The sequence below is a fragment of the Coregonus clupeaformis genome, chromosome 33, assembly GCF_020615455.1.
Source record: "Coregonus clupeaformis isolate EN_2021a chromosome 33, ASM2061545v1, whole genome shotgun sequence".
Taxonomy (NCBI): Eukaryota; Metazoa; Chordata; class Actinopteri; order Salmoniformes; family Salmonidae; genus Coregonus; species Coregonus clupeaformis.
In genome coordinates this window covers 34,591,209-34,611,981 of record NC_059224.1, presented here as the reverse complement: position 1 = coordinate 34,611,981, position 20,773 = coordinate 34,591,209, and the positions used below count along the sequence as shown (strand labels likewise).

The window sequence follows — 20,773 nt, the reverse complement described above, 5'->3', positions numbered from 1 at the left end:
CAGGCTAGAACACTGGCGCAGAACGTGATGAGCAATGTTCAGAAAGATATTTCGATGGTATGACCTATCGCATCAAGTTTTGTATGGTAAATTGAGATATGAATCCATGACTTTGCAATAGTGAATTCACAAACAAATGGATAGCTGAATGATGCTTGATACTGTTGTAGTGTCCAATTAAAATGCATTAATTAGGTGGCAATTTAAAAACCATTTGCTAGTTGTTGCTTCATGGAAAAAACATACCTGGGTACTGGGTAAGTAGCCTATGAGAACAAAAGTACATGCGTCTAATTGCAGTAACTGAACTACAATTTTCCCGACACAAAAATATTGATTGAACAAGAACATGTTTTTGGGAGGTGTTTTTTTTTCGTTTGATATGGTTGGTGGAGAGTATAATATGTATTCTCTGGGGACAGAGTAGGTGGAGTTACTTTAGAACACGTATGAAGACAGAAATGACTTGGTTCCATTGATCAGTGAAGCACTTTGGTGTGTGGTTCATGCAAATGGAGTGGTTTCAAGTGTTGGGATTTCTTGGATTATTTGCCGTTTTCAGTGGAGCCCAGAACACCCCAAGGTATGGGGAAAAAAGAGTACTTCAAAAGTATTCTAGACAAATGTATTTGCAATCCTATACTTTTTCCATTATAGAAGATGATATACTTATTTGTCGTTATAGAGGATACAAAATTGTTAAATTGCCTCCACTATTTTCACATTTCTCCATTCTCTTTTCATTCAGGCCCAGCACGGCCCCCAGGCCTTCATACCTGATCTCTGTTCCGAGTGTGCTACTGCCTGGTGTCCCCATCACACTATCAGTCACTATCCTCACCAAGGCGGTGGAAGTCCACGTCGTTACTGAGATTGTTAATGGTAACAATACTGTCGTCTCAGAAGCAACCATAATTCAAGGAGGTAAGATATTATTTTCAACTCAACATTTCATATTTCTATAACTGTTTGAATGGTAAATGTTTGCTTGAATTTTGTTTCACACGCCAAGCAGCAACCGTGAAATTTCTGCTATAATGATGTTGTATGATTATCAGTGCTTTAACTCAATTGATTATGACTCAGTTGATGATAAACATCCCTTTTTCTTTATCAAATTTTCTTTATACAGGTTCTACTGAGCTGTTTGTTCTTTCACCGGTAAGTATTCATTTTTCTGATATGTATAATGTGTGTGCTTATACAATATAAAAACAATGAATTACATGAAAGTAGCAATTAGATGTCACAGTCAAAGCTATCATTTATACATTTAAGTTATTTAGCAGACGCTCTTATCCAGAGCGACTTACAGTTAGTGAGTGCATACATTTTTTCATACTGGCCCAACGTGGGAATCGAACCCACAACCCTGGCGTTGCAAGTGCCATGCTCTACCAACTGAGCTACAGAGGAGGCTCAGTTATACATGGTATGAATGAAGATACACATTCAAATGTTACAGTGGCAGTGATGTTGTTACAATTTTGGTTACTTGAGTTGTATTCCCCCTTTCAAAGTAGAGACTGTCTTTTTATAGTATGTGCTGATGATCACAGTATTGTTGGTCACAGGCACATAGAAAATGCCTCTTGAGTTTTGGTATTCAACTCTGAGGTCCCACACCATACTTTTTATAGAGAGAGGCTTGGATCAGGTGTATCTTTTGTGTCAGGCATAGCATCATAATAAAAAATAAAAATAAAAAACAACCACAAACATGACGAAGTAAGTCACGTTCGAAGTATCACCGTACATCATTGTGTCTGAGATAACAGGACTCCTTAGCCTTGACTCGTGTCTGCCAGAATACTTGAATACTTCTTCTTTCTGACCCACTTTGACCTTTGACCTATTCTGCCATTCCTCCCTCTACAGATCCCTGACAGTGAACTGAGTTACACGCTGGTGGTTAAAGGCTATGTCGGGATGGGCAATATGGTGTTCACCAACTCAACGGTCCTGCGTTTTAACCCCAAAAGCTCATCCACGTTTATTCAGACAGACAAGGCCAACTACAGTCCTGGACAGGTTGTGAAGATCCGGGCAGTGTCCATTTACCCAGATGGCAAGCCATATAAGGGCAAGATAGATATTATCATTAAGGTGTGTGTTACTGTTAACATACCAAGCGGGTATTGTATGAACATTCAGTGTGGAAGTGATAGCATGCGGATTAATGGAAACTTGAGATATGAAACTATGATGGCCAGTTTTATCATTCTAATTTCCTTTTATGAACGCTGTGAGCCAGGATCCTAAGGCAAACATGATCCGGCAGTGGTTGTCATTGGACAGTGTTCTGGGTGTTCTGTCCAAAGAGTTTCAGCTGTCTAAGAATCCATCCCTTGGCAAGTGGACCATTGTGACTTCTGTCAATGTAAGTCCTATTAAAATTTAAAGGACCATGGTAACATTTTGCTGCTCAAAACATTGATTTATTATTATAGCTTTATTAAAGCTTTTCAGGATGACACAGGTTTTATATTTCATCTTGACGATGCTGCATTTAATTCTGGAAACCATTGTTAACAGACGGCCTTGGGGCTTGGATGCGTTTTTTGTCTGCAAATGTTTTAATCTTTAGGAATAATTGACACTAAATACTCAAATAAATGAGTGTTATTAAAAAAATGTGTCTTCACTGAAACATGTGTCAAGACTTTCCCCCTCATGTTATTTTAATCAATAGAGAGTAGATAACTAGAACAAAACTGTCCAGACATTTTAAAAGTCTTACTGTAGGAGAGCTAGAAATACACAAGACATAGTTCATGGTGCTGAAATGTGGTCACCTCTCACATTTTCTCTCTGTCTTGCAGGAAATTGTGAGTGAAAACCAATTCAATGTGGAACATTATGGTAAGATCGCTTTCATCAACGTTACATCATAGTTAAGCTTAGTTAAGGCTCCTGGACCTTTTCCGTGAGTTCTGGTTCCTCCTTATGTTGTTCATAACAAAGGTAGATGACCCACCAGGGGATACTCACTGACGCCCCCTCATTTTGAACAGGACTAAAGCTGAACTATTTACTCTGACATTAAACTTCAGCTAATAAGCTATACATTTTTCATTTACATAAACCAAACACATTCAATATGGTACATTTAGGTTGTAACTAAATAGGCTGTAATTGAACTGCATAGCATTTACTGATTGTGTACTTCAATATACACTATATATACAAAAGTATGTGGACACCCCTTCAAATTAGTGGATTCTGCTATTTCAGCCACACCCGTTGCTGACTGGTGTATAAAATCGAGCACACAGCCATGCCATCTCCATAGACAAACATTGGCTGTAGAATGGCCTTACTGAAAAGCTCAGTGACTTTCAACGTGGCACCGTCATAGGATGCCACCTTTCCAAGAAGTCAGTTTGTCAAGTTTCTGCCCTGCTAGAGCTGCCCCGGTCAACTGTAAGTGCTGTTATTGTGATGTAGAAATGTCTAGGAGCAACAACGGCTCAGCTGCAAAGTGGTAGGCCACACAAGCTCACAGAACGGTACCGCCGAGTGCTGAAGCGCATAGCGCGTAAACATCGTCTGTCCTCGGTTGCAACACTCACTAACGAGTTCCAAACTGCCTCTGGAAGCAACGTCAGCACAATATCTGTTCGTCGTGAGCTTCATGAAATGGGTTTCCATGGCCGAGCAGCCGCACATAAGCCTAAGATCACCATGTGCAATGTCAAGCGTCGGCTGGAGTGGTGTAAAGCTCGCCAGCATTGGACTCTGGAGCAGGGAAACACATTCTCTGGAGTGATGGATCACGCTTCACCATCTGGCAGTCCGACGAACAAATCTGGGTTTGGCGGATGCCAGGAGAACGCTACCTGCCCGAATGCATAGTGCCAACTGTAAAGTTTGCTGGAGGAGGAATAATGGTCTGGGGATGTTTTTCATGGTTCGGGCTAGGCCCCTTAGTTCCAGTGAAGGGATATCTTAACGCTACAGCATACAATGACATTCTAGACAATTCTCTGCATCCAACTTTGTGGCAAAAGTTTGGGGAAGGCCCTTTCCTGTTTCAGCATGACAATGCCCCCCATGCACAAAGCGAGGTCCATACAGAAATGGTTTGTTGAGATCGTTGTGGAAGATTTGACTGGCCTGCACAGAGCCCTGACCTCAACCCCATCAAACACCTTTGGGATGAATTGGAATGCCGACTGCGAGCCAGGCCTAATTGCCCAACATCAGTGCCCAACCTCACTAATGCTGTGGTGGCTGAATGGAAGCAAGTCCCCGCAGCAATGTTCCAACATCTAATGGAAAGCCTTCCCAGAAGCAGCAAAGGGGGGACCAACTCCATATTAATGCCCATGCTTTTAGAATGAGATGTACGACGAGCAGGTGTCCACAAACTTTTGGTCATGTAGTGCATCTTCAATAAAAATACACATTTGGAAAGCTTTTGCTGAGGTGTGTGTGTGATTGTAATCGATTTCAATGAATGTTCTGTGTGTTTGTTTCAGTGCTGCCCAGGTTTGAGGTGCGGATAGAGGCCCCCAGTGTCCTTCATCATGACGATACTCTCTGGGGCATGGTCACTGCTAAGTAAATCAGTTTGATAATGTTTTACCTTATGGTTTGAACAAGGCTATGTGTTTTGTACACTCGTACTTGAAGAAATTGTGTTTTATAAGCCCATATGGGCTGGGCACCAAATGGTGTATAACACTGAAATAAAATCAATAACATCAATCCAAACTATTTGGTTCAGATCATTTGAAGGTCCCACTGCAGCAAGAGGGATTGTAATCTACTCTCTCTCTCTATCTCACAGATACATGTATGGGAAGCCTGTGCAAGGTCACATGAACATAACCTACTTGCATCGTTTTCATGGCATCGATGTGAGTAATGGTGAACATAAAGAGGTAAGTTCGTCCCCCCCAAAACCCCCTAAGTTACATTTGTAGTTTTAGTCTTATGAATCACTTAAGGGATACTGTTGGCATTTGAATGACATTCATAAAACCTAAAGTGGAGATCTGGGAGATGATTCAATGTTTGTCTTTTTTATACAGATTGACGGCTCAACGGGTTTCTCTTTTGATGTGCCTGACTACCAGGTCATGTATAAACGATCTACAGACTACATGTATGGGGAGTATGAGAACGATGAGTTTCTTACTATCATAGTTTATGTCACAGAGTCCCTGACAGGTAATCATATAGTTATTTCAAACCATATAAGTTAGATTCTGTACACTAATTTCTTATCAAGAATGAAGAATAACTCTCGCATTCAGACTATTACTGATCTATAGAATCTGTTGTTTATTGATTTTTAAGGACTGACCTATCACAGCACTATGGAGGTGGCTGTGGTTAAATGTAGATATAACCTTGCCTTCCGTGGATACCCCAGCTATATAAAGCCCTCTTTGAGTTTCACCGCTGAGGTAAGCGAAATTATAAGTCTATAGTGTATTGCAGCTCTGACAAAGTAGGTTAAGTAGCTTTTTCACGTTTTGTATCAGTACGGCTGTTTTCATGCAGCGTGATCAGTGATACTATAGACTCCCGAGTGGCGAAGTGGTCTAAGGCACTGCATCGCAGTGCTAGCTGTGCCACTAGAGATCCTGGTTCGAGTCCAGGCTCTGTCGCAGCCGGCCGTGACCGGGAGACCCATGGGCGGCGCACAATTGGTCCAGTGTCGTCCAAGTTAGGGGAGGGTTTGGCCGGCAGGGATGTGGGTTTGTTTCCCACGGGGGGCCAGTATAAAAAATAAATATAATAAAAATGTATGCATTCACTAACTGTAAGTCGCTCTGGATAAGAGCATCTGCTAAATGACTAAAATGTAAATGTACAAGAGTAGGGCATATCACGGTTTCAGACTACCTCATATCAATGCCATGGAAACAAAGGTACTACTATAAGTATTTGAAAATGCTGGTGAACTTTCCCGAGCCATACCCAGGTTTTTCAGAACGCTGTGCCCTACTACTCCAATTCTCAACACAGAAAACAATAGAAGTCTTTATGATCACTGGAGTATGGATGTCATGTATTGAAACACGTTTAGTTACAAACACCTTGTTCTTGCAGCTGAAAATATCCACGTACGACAAGCGGCCCCTGACTCGAGGTGATCAGGGGAAGACTGTTACAATTTCGGTAACACAGCAAAGGCACAGTCCATGGAGCTGGAAGTTGGATGACTTGGGGTTAATGCTGCCTCGTGTGGTGCTGAACTCTACTGGTCCTGGCCTCCCTCCAATGCCAGATGAGATACAAGTCCAGACAATGGTTTTACCTGTGCCTGCAGACGGGGTCATCCCCATTCACATACAGCTCTCAGATAAGGTGGCAACACTCACTCTAGATGTAAGTGGCCTTTCAAAATCACTGTTTCAAAATCACTGCCAACTTCCAACAATGTACAGTATCTCTCTTTTGTATTGAACTGTACCTGTTGTAGGTACCGCAGTACATGGTAAAGATATCATCATTTGTGATAATATTTCATATTTTTTAGGCTTCATTCAAGGATTGATTTTAATGATATTTAAAAAAAATATATAGGCTTCATTCAAGGATGGCTATAAGATGCTACAGGTCTATAGCAGCTACAAGTCCCCCAGTAAATCGTACCTGCAGATCCAGAAGTCCAGTTCAACTCCACAGGTAAATCTCACAGGGATGGTTAAGATTAAATCAATGTTACCAGATGTCCGTATTAGGAGATTGAAAGAAGTCCAGCTGAGACTGAGGCTGTCCTAATATGGACACCATACCAGATTGTGTCATAAATGTGTGAGATGCTTTAGGCTTGAGCACCTTGCGCTAATAATGGACAGTTTCATAAACGCTAGTAACATGGTGAGATCCTCGTGGTATATTTACTGTAAGTGATAAAACCAAACATTGATTTTCTGAAGGTTGATGTCCCGCTCCAGTTGACACTTCAGAGCAATTTCCCATTGAAAGAGTTTCACTACCTGGTAAGTACCTCAGCAGTTTACCTGTCATATAATGATACCTTAAAAGATTGATCTTTAATTTAATCTCATCAGTAAGTATCCAAAGGCCCAGCATTCTTCTCTTGTCTCCCCTGTCTTCAGGTAATGTCCAGGGGACAGGTGCTGTCTTCTGGAAGAGGCAGCTCTTCTTCCCTCACCCTGACCCCACAGGAGTCCTGGGCTCCCTTGGCCTGCATTGTCGTATACTGTGTACATTCAGATGGAGAGATCTTCAATGATGCACTTCATGTTCCCATCGCCCAAGATCTAAAAAACAAGGTAGTTGTCATCTGTTATTTTACTTTGAACATTTGTAGTGCTGCGCCAGCTCAAGGTGAAGATTGAGACACCCAATGCCCTTCATCATATCTCTAAACTGAATCATTGGAATAAGTAACAGTCAACTTAGCAGTATAGTCATTCATCATCTTGACTGTGATATTCTGCCCCAGTATATTGTGGTGTGACCTCTGTCTGGCAGGTGTCTCTGAGCTGGAGTGAGGACAGGGTTAGGCCTGCTGAAAAGGTGTCTCTCAAGGTGTCTGTGGCTGAGCCTGGGTCACTGGTGGGGATTCTGGTGGTGGATAAGGCAACATGCTGGCCCCACTCACACAATGACATCACCAAGGACATGGTGAGGAAGACCAATGTCGTAAAAGCAAAAAACAGCATCAAAAACATGCGTGAACTTGACTGCCACAGAATTCAGTAATATAAGGAAAATGCATGTAAGCAGAGACTGTATGTACTTCTCGTTTTGAAAGACATTGTTTGTTTCACAAAAGAGTGTGATCCATTTTGTAACCTTGGACTAGATAGCACCAGTGATGACACAGGGATGGGCAACTTTGTTGGGGGTGGGGGCCACAAAAAATCTGAACTCATCATGAGGGGCCGCAGTGGCTCGTGGGTCTGCTTACCCACATCCATACCCACACATGGAGTCAACTGATTTGTGCATTCAATCTAATTGTGCAGTTAAACTACTTAACTCTCTTAAATAAATGCATTATACCAGCAGCCAAGGCCGGCCCTAGCCTTTTGTGGGCCCTAAGCGAGATTTGTTTGGGGGTCCCCCCATCTCACAGGCAAAACATTTTACTGGCCCCTGTCTTGAAGCAGAGATAATATTTTTTTGTTTTTAAGTACATTTCATGCAATTCTACACGTTTTGCCATGACTTATGCCATGTTAATATGATATCTGAGTGAGAGTGACTAACAAAATAAATGGGGGCCCTCTGGAGGTCAGGTTCCCTGGGCTCGTGCCCAGTCTGTATTCAGCCAACTTTAATACAAGTTTAGATAGCTGGATAGACTAACACACCAATCAAAAAATTGAGTGACTGTCAGTAACTGACATAACATGAGACAAACTGTTAATGCACAACCAAATTTAGAAATTGCACCTTGTGTATTCTACTATTCTAACTCTCAACAGTAAGTTGAGACCACCATTTTTTTGTTGTTGTTGCATCCCTCTTCTATCCTCTCCTCCTTTCCTGTCCTCCCTCATCCCCCTATCAAGTGTTCATGGGTCAGGCAAAAAAATTATATTTTTGGGGGGAAATAGATCCGCGGGCCTACAAAAGGGGGGAGCCCCGCGGGTCGCTAGTTGCCCAACCCTGGTCTATGGCGAGCTTTTTGTCATTTTGTGATTCCCTACAGCTTTTCATTGTCTGACTTTCAATGTGCACCACACATATTGTACATGACATAATATCCTGTGCAGGTACACGTATGAAACACTATCTATTGCCCCCACCCAAGTATCGGTCAGGTGTAAACAAAGTCACTATGAACTGTCTGTTTTGAACCTGACCAAACAGGTCTTAACAATACATTGCATATTTGTCTCGAGCTGTTTTGTTGTGCTGTGTAGATTGTAACAGTAGCAGGCTTTAGTGAATGATGGTGTTTTTTCTCAGGTGCTGGAGGAGATGGCAGAGTACGGCATAAAGACGACAGACTTTCCCCCCGGCGCCAGGAGAATGGGAGATCCCTACTCCATCTTTACGGTGGCTAGCTGTGACCTTGACAGGCATATCAGATGCCATAAGACCATCACACATACTATATATCACATTCCTATGAACATTTGCATATTTCTTATGTTCTTTGTGATTGTTTCTCTACACCCCCAGACATCTGGCATCATGGTTTTGACAGATGCCAAGTTGGAGAAGATGGGGGAGCAATTGAGACCTCAATTCCGTAAGCTCAGATATAATTACCCACAAAGCACATTGTGATTCCAGTTGGCCTATGTGCAGTATTTATCTTGGCTGTGTTAACCCTTGTGTTCCCTACAGCAGGGGAGGGAATCCAATCGCTTGGTGATGAGGGGGATGATATGGAACAGGAGGAGCAGGAGCCTCGGGAACGCAGGGACTTCCCTGAGACCTGGCTGTGGCTGGACACCAACACAGGGTGATGGACAGGAACCATGGTCCATAATACACTCGCACCCACGCACCCAAACACCCACACACACACACATACACACACTTTCATTAAATGTGCATTAATTCTATTTTTACTGACGACATGCATTTCTTTATCTTGGTCACAGTGATTCTACCACAGCTGAGTTCCCTCTGACTGTACCAGACAGCATTACATCCTGGGTAGCCACTGCCTTTGTCATGTCTGCAGATCTGGGAATGGGCATCATTGAGACCCCTGCAAAGGTACTGTTCTATACCCTTTAGAAGAAAAGGAAAAGCTGCACACTCTAATAGCTCCGATGCAATATTTTATTTACCAACTTTTCCTGTACTATATCCTCACACACACCCTGATATGCATGTTGGCCCCCTACGAGTCATTGTTCATTCCCAGATAGACTTACTCTACTTTACCCTACTCTACTTTAACCTACAATTCTCTACTCTACTTTAATCTACGATTCTCTACTCTACTTTACTTTACTCTACCCTTCTCTACTCTACTTTAATCTACGATTCTCTACTCTACTTTACTCTACCCTTCTCTACTCTACTTTAATCTACGATTCTCTCCTCTCCTCTCCTCTCCTCTCCTCTCCTCTCCTCTCCTCTCCTCTCCTCTCCTCTCCTCTCCTCTCCTCTCCTCTCCTCTCCTCTCCTCTCCTCTCCTCTCCTCTCCTCTCCTCTCCTCTCCTCTCCTCTCCTCTCCTCTCCTCTCCTCTCCTCTCCTCTCCTCTCTTGTGTTTTCAGCTCACAGTGTTTCAGGACTTCTTTCTGTCCTTGAATCTACCTGCTTTCATCATCCGAGGAGAGCTGCTGGTCGTGGAGGTCACTCTCTTCAACTACCTTGAACAGGACCTTGAGGTGAGCTTCACTGTCTGGCATCAATGTGCCTCTCAGATGTCTCTCTGGCATAGCCACTTTTATATTATTTACTGTGTTGAGAATCTCTCACTACAGTACATGTTACAGTATTGATTTCCCTATTTTACACATTCACCATAACATATTTAAGCAGTAAGGCCCGGGGGGGTGTGGTATATGGCCAATATACCACGGCTAAGGGCTGTTCTTAAGCACGACGCAACACAGAGTGCCTGGACACAGCCCTTAGCCGTGGTATATTGGAATATATACCACAAACACCCGAGGTGCCTTATTGCTATTATAAACTGGTTACCAATGTAATTAGAGCAGTAAAAATACACGTTTTGTCATACACGTTGTATACAGTCTGCTATACTACGGCTTTCAGCCAATCAGAATTCAGGGCTCGACCACCCAGTTTACAGTTACAAATAGAATCCTGTAGTGGAGTTGCAGCCAGAACAAGAATGAACCAGTTTGGGTCACTTTGTATGTTTGTATGCCAGAGGTAACAAAGCATTGTACCTATTAATCCAACAGGGACCTATCCCAGCACTATCACTCACCTCTATGTGGACAATCCATTTATCAAGACAAGACAATCCATTTATCATAGTTCTAATCTGTAATATTGTTACATGACAAACATTTGGCGGTAAAGAACAGTTCCTTTTGCCTCTCCATACATTCCATGTCTTTTGAGAAACGTGTAATGTGATCTGGGCGACTTCCCTTTCTTCTCTTTCTCTCTTTGTTTGCTCTTCTTCTCCTCTTCCAGGTGATGGTGATTGTTGCCCAGAGTGACTCGTTTGATTTTGTCTTCCCGGACAATGAGGAGCTCTCTATGGCCAGTACACGTACTGTGTCTGTGGAGAGTCAGAAAGGAACCTCTGTTCTATTTCCCATCAGGCCACTGGTCCTGGGGGAGATCCCCATCTCGGTCAAAGCCAAATCGTCTGTGGCCTCTGACGCCGTCCGCCGGATGGTTCTGGTCAAGGTACAGATCACAAGTTTCATTTTACTTTGATAAACTTACAAGTTAACGAAAGCAATACATTTTTTTCTCCTAATTGGAGTATCAAATTAATTTCAAATCAAATATAATTTTATTGGTCACATGCGCCGAATACAACAGGTGCAGACATTACAGTGAAATGCTTACTTACAGCCCTTAACCAACAGTGCATTTATTTTAAACAAAAAAAGTAAGAATAAAACAACAACAACAAAAAAGTGTTGAGAAAAAAAGAGCAGAAGTAAAATAAAGTGACAGTAGGGAGGCTATATATACAGGGGGGTACCGTTGCAGAGTCAATGTGCGGGGGCACCGGCTAGTTGAGGTAGTTGAGGTAATATGTACATGTGGGTAGAGTTAAAGTGACTGTATAAATACTTAACAGAGTAGCAGCAGCTTCTTCAAAATACTTTTCAGTCTCGCCCAGGTCGTATGACACATTATTGTTTATTTGTGTGTACTCATTTTTCGTCCTTGTTGTTTTGGTAGCCTGAAGGACATGAGCAGTCTTTTTCAAAGACCATGTTTCTGGAGCTGGTGGGGACAGAGAAAAGCCTTTACAGGGAAATGGCATTCACCTTCCCTGCAGATGTTGTGGAGGGCAGTCAGCGAGCACAAGTGACTGCAGTCGGTATGCAAACACATCCAGCTTGGCCTCTTCCACTCCAGTCACAAGCTAGTGACCCAAAACTCCTTTCCTACGGTCTTATAATGAGCATATTCACAATATATTTGACTTTTTTTATGAACACTTTACCCCTATAAAATGGCGAAATGAACACTCTTTGGAAACACTGACAAAGAATGACAAGCAAAGACAAAGCCTCAAACAGGTTGAATCATACATTTCAGTGGAAAATAATGACATGTTTGGCAACGTTTCCTTCACTTTTTATGGTCAGCAGCTGTGTGATTGTTTCTTACCCTTCTAAGAATGGAACCCTACAGAGTGCTGCATCTGTCACTGTAGTCAACCTGTCAATCTAGCAGGCTACTTTGGTTGTTTGTATTTGTTGCCCGGTAAACATGCTTGCTGTTTAAGTGGCAGCTCTTGTAAATATATAAGGGAAGAGTATGTATTTTTGTTACTTGTTAGGCTAATTGTGTGTCACCATATTAAAGGAAGCCCATGTTTGTTTGTTACTTGTTAAGCTGTCTGTTACCACGTGTGCTCCTTTGGATGTCGACAATAGAGATCCTATTCAATTATTTGTATTCTAATTCCTAATTCTATGGTACGAGCTGTCTCAGTCTGGTGATGCATTGTGAGACCAAGATGTCATATCTCATGGTTTCTATCTGGTCACTCTCTTCTTTCATTTATATTCTTTCTTGGTGTAAAAGGTGACATCCTTGGACCGTCCATCACGGGCCTGGAGTCCCTCATCCAGATGCCTTATGGTTGCGGGGAGCAGAACATGATCCACTTTGCGCCCAACATCTATGTCATCCAGTATCTGACCGCGTCTGGACAAGCTGATCATGATACCGTGATTAAAGCCACATCTTACATGATGAAAGGTGCATTGCTAATAATACCAACTCGCATGTCACTGAGCTGAAATTTGTACGATGAAGATTCATAATGAACCTTTTGGTCTCTTAACCATGTAGGTTATGAGCATGAACTGTCCTACCAGAGAGATGATGGTTCCTTCAGTGCTTTTGGGGATAGTGACTACTCTGGAAGCACATGGTGAGTAACTCGGCCGGTGTGTCTGCGTCCGTCCGTCCGTCTGTATGTATGTCTGTCTGTCTGTCTGTCTGTAACCCTGTATCCATGTTTTCTCTCTGAAGGCTCTCTGCGTTCGTACTGAAGTGCTTCCTGCAGGCGAGGCCCTTCATCTCCATCGACGGCAGAGTGCTGGTCAGTACTGCCACCTGGTTGGGGGCCCAGCAGGGGGATGACGGGGCCTTCTTGGAGCCCGGCCGGGTCATCCACACTGAGCTCCAGGGAGGCCTGGATGGCCCTGTATCTCTCACAGCCTACGTTCTCATGGCTCTACTGGAGGATGACAGCTACAAGGTGGGAGTCATGCTACAATAAGATTCTGTGCTACAGTATTTGGTTTGTTAAATCTGAGTCTGTTAAATCTTGGCCTTTTCTTTGTTTCTATTATTCAGAACATGTATGCGAGCCAGGTGTCCGGGGCCCTGGTGTTTTTGGAGACCAGGCTTGCTCTAGGGATCTCCAGTAACTACAGCCTGTGTCTGGCCACCTACGCTCTGGCCCTGGCCAACAGCGAGAGTGCAGACCGAGCGCTGGCACAGCTGATTGGACGAGCAGAGATGAAGGGTAAACACTTGGGGAGTTGGATGGGGATGGATGAGACACCTCTTTACAAAGGTGCTAGCTATATGTAAAAACATTTCAAGAGGAATTTAGAAAACACTCAATTGATGACACTTTCTTGATTTCTGCATGTTTAATGATACGTTATTCTATATACAGTGCAAGCCTTCTCTTCCAGATGTTGTCGTCATTGTTGTTGTTGTTGATGATGTAGTTAATTTGTGTTTCCCTCCGTTACTTCCTCTGTTTGCAGACGGTGTTCCATCCTGGAGTTCATCAGGCGTAGGGCTTTCTGAGTCGTGGCAGCCACGCTCCGCAGACATCGAAATGGCTGCCTACCTGCTGCTCTCCCTCCACAAGCTTTCCAGGGTGGTGGAGGGCTTCGGCCTCATGAAATGGCTCAGCCAGCAGAGGAACCACTTGGGAGGATACGGCTCCACACAGGCAAGGAAGGAAGGGTCGGGCTCTGATCCCAGATCAGCAAGGCTGGGTCAGAACATATGCGTTTCAAGGGTCACTGTGGGTCAGTGTCTAAACCCAGATCAGTTAGGCTGGGTCAGAACAGAAGCATTTAAAGGGTCAATCTCTGAGTCCAGATCAGTTAGGTTGGCTCAGAACATACTGTATTCCAGTTTCACTGAATATAATCAAAAGGAACATTCACAAAACCCAAAAGAACAATCCCCTAGTCTAGTGTTTATGGAGCCTGTTCTGTGTCAGTCAAATGGATTGAAATGAAGTCCCTCAAGTGCTGTGAGGCACGTTGTGATAAAATTTTCCACATTACCCAAAATCCCACCACGGATAGAGTTAGGGTATAAAAAGATATTAGGGGCCCAAGAGCTTACAAGAGATACTCAGTGAAGATAGGATTTAGGAGGAATTGGCTGTATTGAGCTGACATGGAGATACCTCTAGAGCTAGGGAGAGGATTATAATAACCAACAGGGAAAAGGAACAGCTGCTCTGTCAAGTCGTTAGGGAGACTTTCTGTTGCTGGCTGGGCTAAAAGAAAAGTTATTGTGAGCAGCCCAGTCCGTGCTCAGACACACAAACAACATCCAAAGCAAAAACAGATATTGGTTTCATTCTGTGGGAATTGGCATTCATTTAGTAAAAGGGTGTATGAATGTGGCCTCTTCTTGCCTCCATATTTGGAAATGAAGTCTAGGGTTGAGTTCCTAATGGTACCCTGTTCCCCTTCAAAATGCACTACTTTTGACCAGAGCCCTAGGGCCCTGGTCAAAAGTAGTGCACTATATAGGGAATAGGGTACCATTTGGGACGCTGCCGGAGTCTAGCTGCTTTATTGTCCCTTTCTCTCCTCAGGATACAGTGATAGCCCTGCAGGCCTTGTCTGAGTATGCAGTTTACAGTGGGTCTCAACTCATCAATCTCCACGTTACAGTCAACACAGCACCCTCAACTACAGTGGCCAGCTTCCACATCAACTACACCAACTATTTGCTATACCAAATCCGAGAGGTAAATAAAAAATATCCCCATTCAAATGAATATCTACTGATAAAGAACAAATCAGCGCATGATTCTCCAGGTTGGCGCCATCTTAGTGATGATGTTGCAACTGATTGCTGTGATTTACGTTTCAGATTGAGACAGGCCGAGAGGTACGCTTAAAGGTTTCTGCCAAGGGCCAAGGATTTGCTCTGTTTCAGGTAGCGATAATCTTATATGTACTTGATGTCATGTCTGCCAACAATTTCCATCAATCTCAATAATGAAAACCTGTCACCCTGGTTTAGCGATCATAATAGTAGACCCACCATGCCAAGCAATGTTGCGTTAGTAAGTGATTACAAGACATTACAGACAAAAGCTAAGCCACCCCGGTTGCTGGGCTATTATAGTATTCACATGAGCCCCATGACATAGAGGTTGCCAGTGCCTAGAACAAGGTACAACACATGAAAACAAAACGTTCTACAGCTGTGAGTGATTACCCAGCCTGCTGCATCATACCAATGACTAAACTCATATCAAAAGGATAAGAAATAACCAAAATATATAGTAAAAATGTCCACTTTGCACTGTTATTTGAGTACACCTATCTCACGCTAACACTGTCCGATTGTGTCCCAGGGAGTTTATGATGGAGCCTGCTGCTGCAAAACGTTAATCGGCCTTTAGTCTCAGTCATCTTGACCTGTTTTCATCCGTGTGAATGGGCTGCAACAAATCAGCCTGCAGTCATTTTGAAGAAAACATTCTGTCAGTTAAACAATGGAAATGAAAAATGCCTGTAAATTGTTTAGATTTTCCTGTCCTTTATTTATATCTCTCAATTTCTCTCTCTAGATGAATGTGTTTTACAATTTAGAGAGCAGAGGTTTGTCACGAAAACGGAGAGACACTACACAGGAGGCTTTTGATTTGCACATAGAGTTGTTTGACACTAACATGTACTACATCCATCTCTACATTTGCACAAGGTAAGAGTTAGAGTTTGGCTTGGTAACACACATTTACAACTTAAAAATGGAAAACAAGAAAGAAATCTCTGTTTTCAATCGCTTGCTGTTAAATAAGACAGATATTGGAAAGGACCACATGGTCTGGCGTGCCAGTATGCTACTAAAGGTTAAGTACCTACTGCGTTAGATGTAGCTATTTATGTATTGCTCTCTTGCAGTCTGCTGGAGGGCCAGGGCATTAACCAGACTGGCATGGCCATTCTCGACGTGGGCCTTCTCAGTGGCTTCATCTTGACTCAGGATGGCATTGAGACCAACGATGTGGTTCGGAGAGTGGAAACGCCTCCGGGGAAAGTCATCCTCTACCTGGACTCTGTAAGTGTTACTATTATATACACTGCTCAAAAAAATAAAGGGAACACTTAAACAACACATCCTAGATCTGAATGAATGAAATAATCTTATTAAATACTTTTTTCTTTACATAGTTGAATGTGCTGACAACAAAATCACACAAAGATTATCAATGGAAATCAAATTTATCAACCCATGGAGGTCTGGATTTGGAGTCACCCTCAAAATTAAAGTGGAAAACCACACTACAGGCTGATCCAACTTTGATGTAATGTCCTTAAAACAAGTCAAAATGAGGCTCAGTAGTGTGTGTGGCCTCCACGTGCCTGTATGACCTCCCTACAACGCCTGGGCATGCTCCCGATGAGGTGGCGGATGGTCTCCTGAGGGATCTCCTCCCAGACCTGGACTAAAGCATCCGCCAACTCCTGGACAGTCTGTGGTGCAACGTGGTGTTGGTGGATGGAGCGAGACATGATGTCCCAGATGTGCTCAATTGGATTCAGGTCTGGGGAACGGGCGGGCCTGCTGACACACTCCAGCCACATGAGGTCTAGCATTGTCTTGCATTAGGAAGAACCCAGGGCCAACCGCACCAGCATATGGTCTCACAAGGGGTCTGAGGATCTCATCTCGGTACCTAATGGCAGTCAGGCTACCTCTGGCGAGCACATGGAGGGCTGTGAAGCCCCCCAAAGAAATGCCACCCCACACCATGACTGACCCACCGCCAAACCGGTCATGCTGGAGGATGTTGCAGGCAGCAGAACGTTCTCCACGGCGTCTCCAGACTCTGTCAGGTCTGTCACATGTGCTCAGTGTGAACCTGCTTTCATCTGTGAAGAGCACAGGGCGCCAGTGGCGAATTTGCCAATCTTGATGTTCTCTGGCAAATGCCAAACGTCCTGCACGGTGTTGGGCTGTAAGCACAACCCCAACCTGTGGACGTCGGGCCCTCATACCACCCTCATGGAGTCTGTTTCTGACCGTTTGAGCAGACACATGCACATTTGTGGCCTGCTGGAGGTCATTTTGCAGGGCTCTGGCAGTGCTCCTCCTGCTCCTCCTTGCACAAAGGCGGAGGTAGCAGTCCTGCTGCTGGGTTGTTGCCCTCGTACGGCCTCCTCCACGTCTCCTGATGTACTGGCCTGTCTCCTGGTAGCGCCTCCATGCTCTGGACACTACGCTGACAGACACAGCAAACCTTCTTGCCACAGCTCGCATTGATGTGCCATCCTGGATGAGCTGCACTACCTGAGCCACTTGTGTGGGTTGTAGACTCCGTCTCATGCTACCACTAGAGTGAAAGCACCGCCAGCATTCAAAAGTGACCAAAACATCAGCCAGGAAGCATAGGAACTGAGAAGTGGTCTGTGGTCACCACCTGCAGAACCACTTCTTTATTGGGGGTGTCTTGCTAATTGCCTATAATTTCCACCTGTTATCTATTCCATTTGCACAACAGCATGTGAAATTTATTGTCAATCAGTGTTGCTTCCTAAGTGGACAGTTTGATTTCACAGAAGTGTGATTGACTTGGAGTTACATTGTGTTGTTTAAGTGTTCCCTTTATTTTTTTGAGCAGTGGGGAAAAAAAGTATTTAGTCAGCCACCAATTGTGCAAGTTCTCCCACTTAAAAAGATGAGAGAGGCCTGTAATTTTCATCATAGGTACACGTCAACTATGACAGACAAAATGAGAGAAAAAAAATCCAGAAAATCACATTGTAGGATTTTTAATGAATTTATTTGCAAATTATGGTGGAAAATAAGTATTTGGTCAATAACAAAAGTTTCTCAATACTTTCTTATATACCCTTTGTTGGCAATGACACAGGTCAAACGTTTTCTGTAAGTCTTCACAAGGTTTTCACACACTGTTGCTGGTATTTTGGCCCATTCCTCCATGCAGATCTCCTCTAGAGCAGAGATGTTTTGGGGCTGTCGCTGGGCAACACGGACTTTCAACTCCCTCCAAAGATTTTCTATGGGGTTGAGATCTGGAGACTGGCTAGGCCACTCCACGACCTTGAAATGCTTCTTACGAAGCCAGTCCTTCGTTGCCCGGGCGGTGTGTTTGGGATCATTGTCATGCTGAAAGACCCAGCCACGTTTCATCTTCAATGCCCTTGCTGATGGAAAGAGGTTTTCACTCAAAATCTCACGATACATGGCCCCATTCATTCTTTCCTTTACACGGATCAGTCGTCCTGGTCCCTTTGCAGAAAAACAGCCCCAAAGCATGATGTTTCCACCCCCATGCTTCACAGTAGGTATGGTGTTCTTTGGATGCAACTCAGCATTCTTTGTCCTCCAAACACGACGAGTTGAGTTTTTACCAAAAAGTTCTATTTTGGTTTCATCTGACCATATGACATTCTCCCAATCCTCTTCTGGATCATCCAAATGCACTCTAGCAAACTTCAGACGGGCCTGGACATGTACTGGCTTAAGCAGGGGGACACGTCTGGCACTGCAGGATTTGAGTCCCTGGCGGCGTAGTGTGTTACTGATGGTAGACTTTGTTACTTTGGTCCCAGCTCTCTGCAGGTCATTCACTAGGTCCCCCCCGTGTGGTTCTGGGATTTTTGCTCACCGTTCTTGTGATCATTTTGACCCCACGGGGTGAGATCTTGCGTGGAGCCCCAGATCGAGGGAGATTATCAGTGGTCTTGTATGTCTTCCATTTCCTAATAATTGCTCCCACAGTTGATTTCTTCAAACCAAGCTGCTTACCTATTGCAGATTCAGTCTTCCCAGCCTGGTGCAGGTCTACAATTTTGTTTCTGGTGTCCTTTGACAGCTCTTTGGTCTTGGCCATAGTGGAGTTTGGAGTGTGACTGTTTGAGGTTGTGGACAGGTGTCTTTTATACTGATAACAAGTTCAAACAGCTGCCATTAATACAAGTAACAAGTGGAGGACAGAGGAGCCTCTTAAAGAAGAAGTTACAGGTCTGTGAGAGCCAGAATTCTTGCTTGTTTGTAGGTGATCAAATACTTATTTTCCACCATAATTTGCAAATAAATTCATTAAAAATCCTACAATGTGATTTTCTGGATTTTTTTTCCTCAATTTGTCTGTCGTAGTTGACGTGTACCTATGATGAAAATTACAGGCCTCTCTCATCTTTTTAAGTGGGAGAACTTGCACAATTGGTGGCTGACTAAATACTTTTTTCCCCCCACTGTATGATTGTTATAAGTACTCATTATAGGTATGGAGGCATTGGTCAGAAGTCAAAACTTGTGTTATATGACATCAAGTTCACTGTTCAGCAGGGAAACCACCTCTCGTTGTATTCTCATGTTGACTCTCTCCTCAGGTGATGACAGAGGAGATGTGTGTGAAAATCCCTCTAATCATGGACTTCAAGGTTGCCAACGTCCAGGATGCAACGGTTCTCATCTATGATTACTACGAGCCCCGTAAGCAATACTTAAGTTTCAACACACATTCAAAATGAGGCATGAAATTACTTGAAATCTCTTGGTGGACTTGTACCTGTAAACTAATTGTTTCCTTTCTTGTTTCATACCAAGGGAGGAAGACGGTGAGGACATACCAGTCCTATTGGAGGAATGACATGGACGCCTGCTCATTCTGTGGGGAAGACTGCAGCCAGTGTAAAGGACAGGAGGCCTATGTGTCTGGCAGTATATCTGTCTGCCACCATGTGGCCACTCTCGCCTGTTCTCTCCTTGTCCTCCTGGCCTGCAGTTTGTAAAAGAGATCTGTATAGACTTGTTATATCATTCGGTTGTTTAATAATAAGTAAGTGGAAACTGTGATTTTACTGAATAGGTTGGGGAAGTATTTTTTTTAAAATCAACGTTATATTCAATCTTGCTCTGCAGTATGTTTTGTCTTAGACATCTCACAGTCATTACATTTACATTTAAGTCATTTAGCAGATGCTCTTATCCAGAGCGACATACAAATTGGTGCATTCAACTTAGGATAGCCAGTGGGACAACCACCCCTTTTTTTATGGGGGGGGGGGGTAGAAGGATTACTGTTATACTATTCCAGGTATTCCTTAAAGAGGTAGGGTTTCAAGTGTCTCCGGAAGGTGGTCAGTGACTCCGCTGTCCTGGCGTCGTGGGGGAGCTTGGTCCACCATTGGGGTGCCAGAGCAGCGAATAGCTTTGACTGGGCTGAGCGGGAACTGTGCTTCCATAGAGTTAGGGGGGCTAGCAGGCGAGAGGTGGATGAACGTAGTGCCCTCGTTTGGGTGTAGGATCAGAGCCTGAAGGTAAGGAGGTGCCGTTCCCCTCACAGCTCCGTAGGCAAGTACCATGGTTTTGTAGTAGATGCAAGCTTCAACTGGAAGCCAGTGGAGTATGCGGAGGAGCGGGGTGACATGAGAGAACTTGGGAAGGTTGAACACC

The 20,773-nt window shown here is 43.7% G+C and overlaps 1 protein-coding gene across 1 annotated transcript; it reads left to right on the top strand.

The window, feature by feature from the left end:
* Positions 1-754: 754 nt before the first annotated feature.
* On the top strand, positions 755-20,336 carry cd109 (CD109 molecule). Its single transcript, XM_041861042.2, has 32 exons — positions 755-924; positions 1,133-1,161; positions 1,879-2,106; positions 2,255-2,380; positions 2,823-2,862; positions 4,482-4,563; positions 4,793-4,886; positions 5,037-5,205; positions 5,305-5,414; positions 6,064-6,342; positions 6,541-6,642; positions 6,897-6,959; positions 7,080-7,256; positions 7,459-7,611; positions 8,905-8,994; positions 9,121-9,190; positions 9,289-9,406; positions 9,549-9,666; positions 10,174-10,287; positions 11,069-11,287; positions 11,795-11,936; positions 12,650-12,826; positions 12,920-13,001; positions 13,103-13,331; positions 13,430-13,601; positions 13,852-14,042; positions 14,928-15,083; positions 15,209-15,274; positions 15,915-16,048; positions 16,249-16,405; positions 19,708-19,810; positions 19,925-20,336. Exons 3-32 carry the CDS (start codon positions 1,930-1,932, stop codon positions 20,107-20,109), a joined length of 4,095 nt encoding a protein of 1,364 aa, XP_041716976.2. The 5' UTR covers positions 755-924; positions 1,133-1,161; positions 1,879-1,929; the 3' UTR covers positions 20,110-20,336.
* The last annotated feature ends 437 nt before the right edge of the window (positions 20,337-20,773 follow it).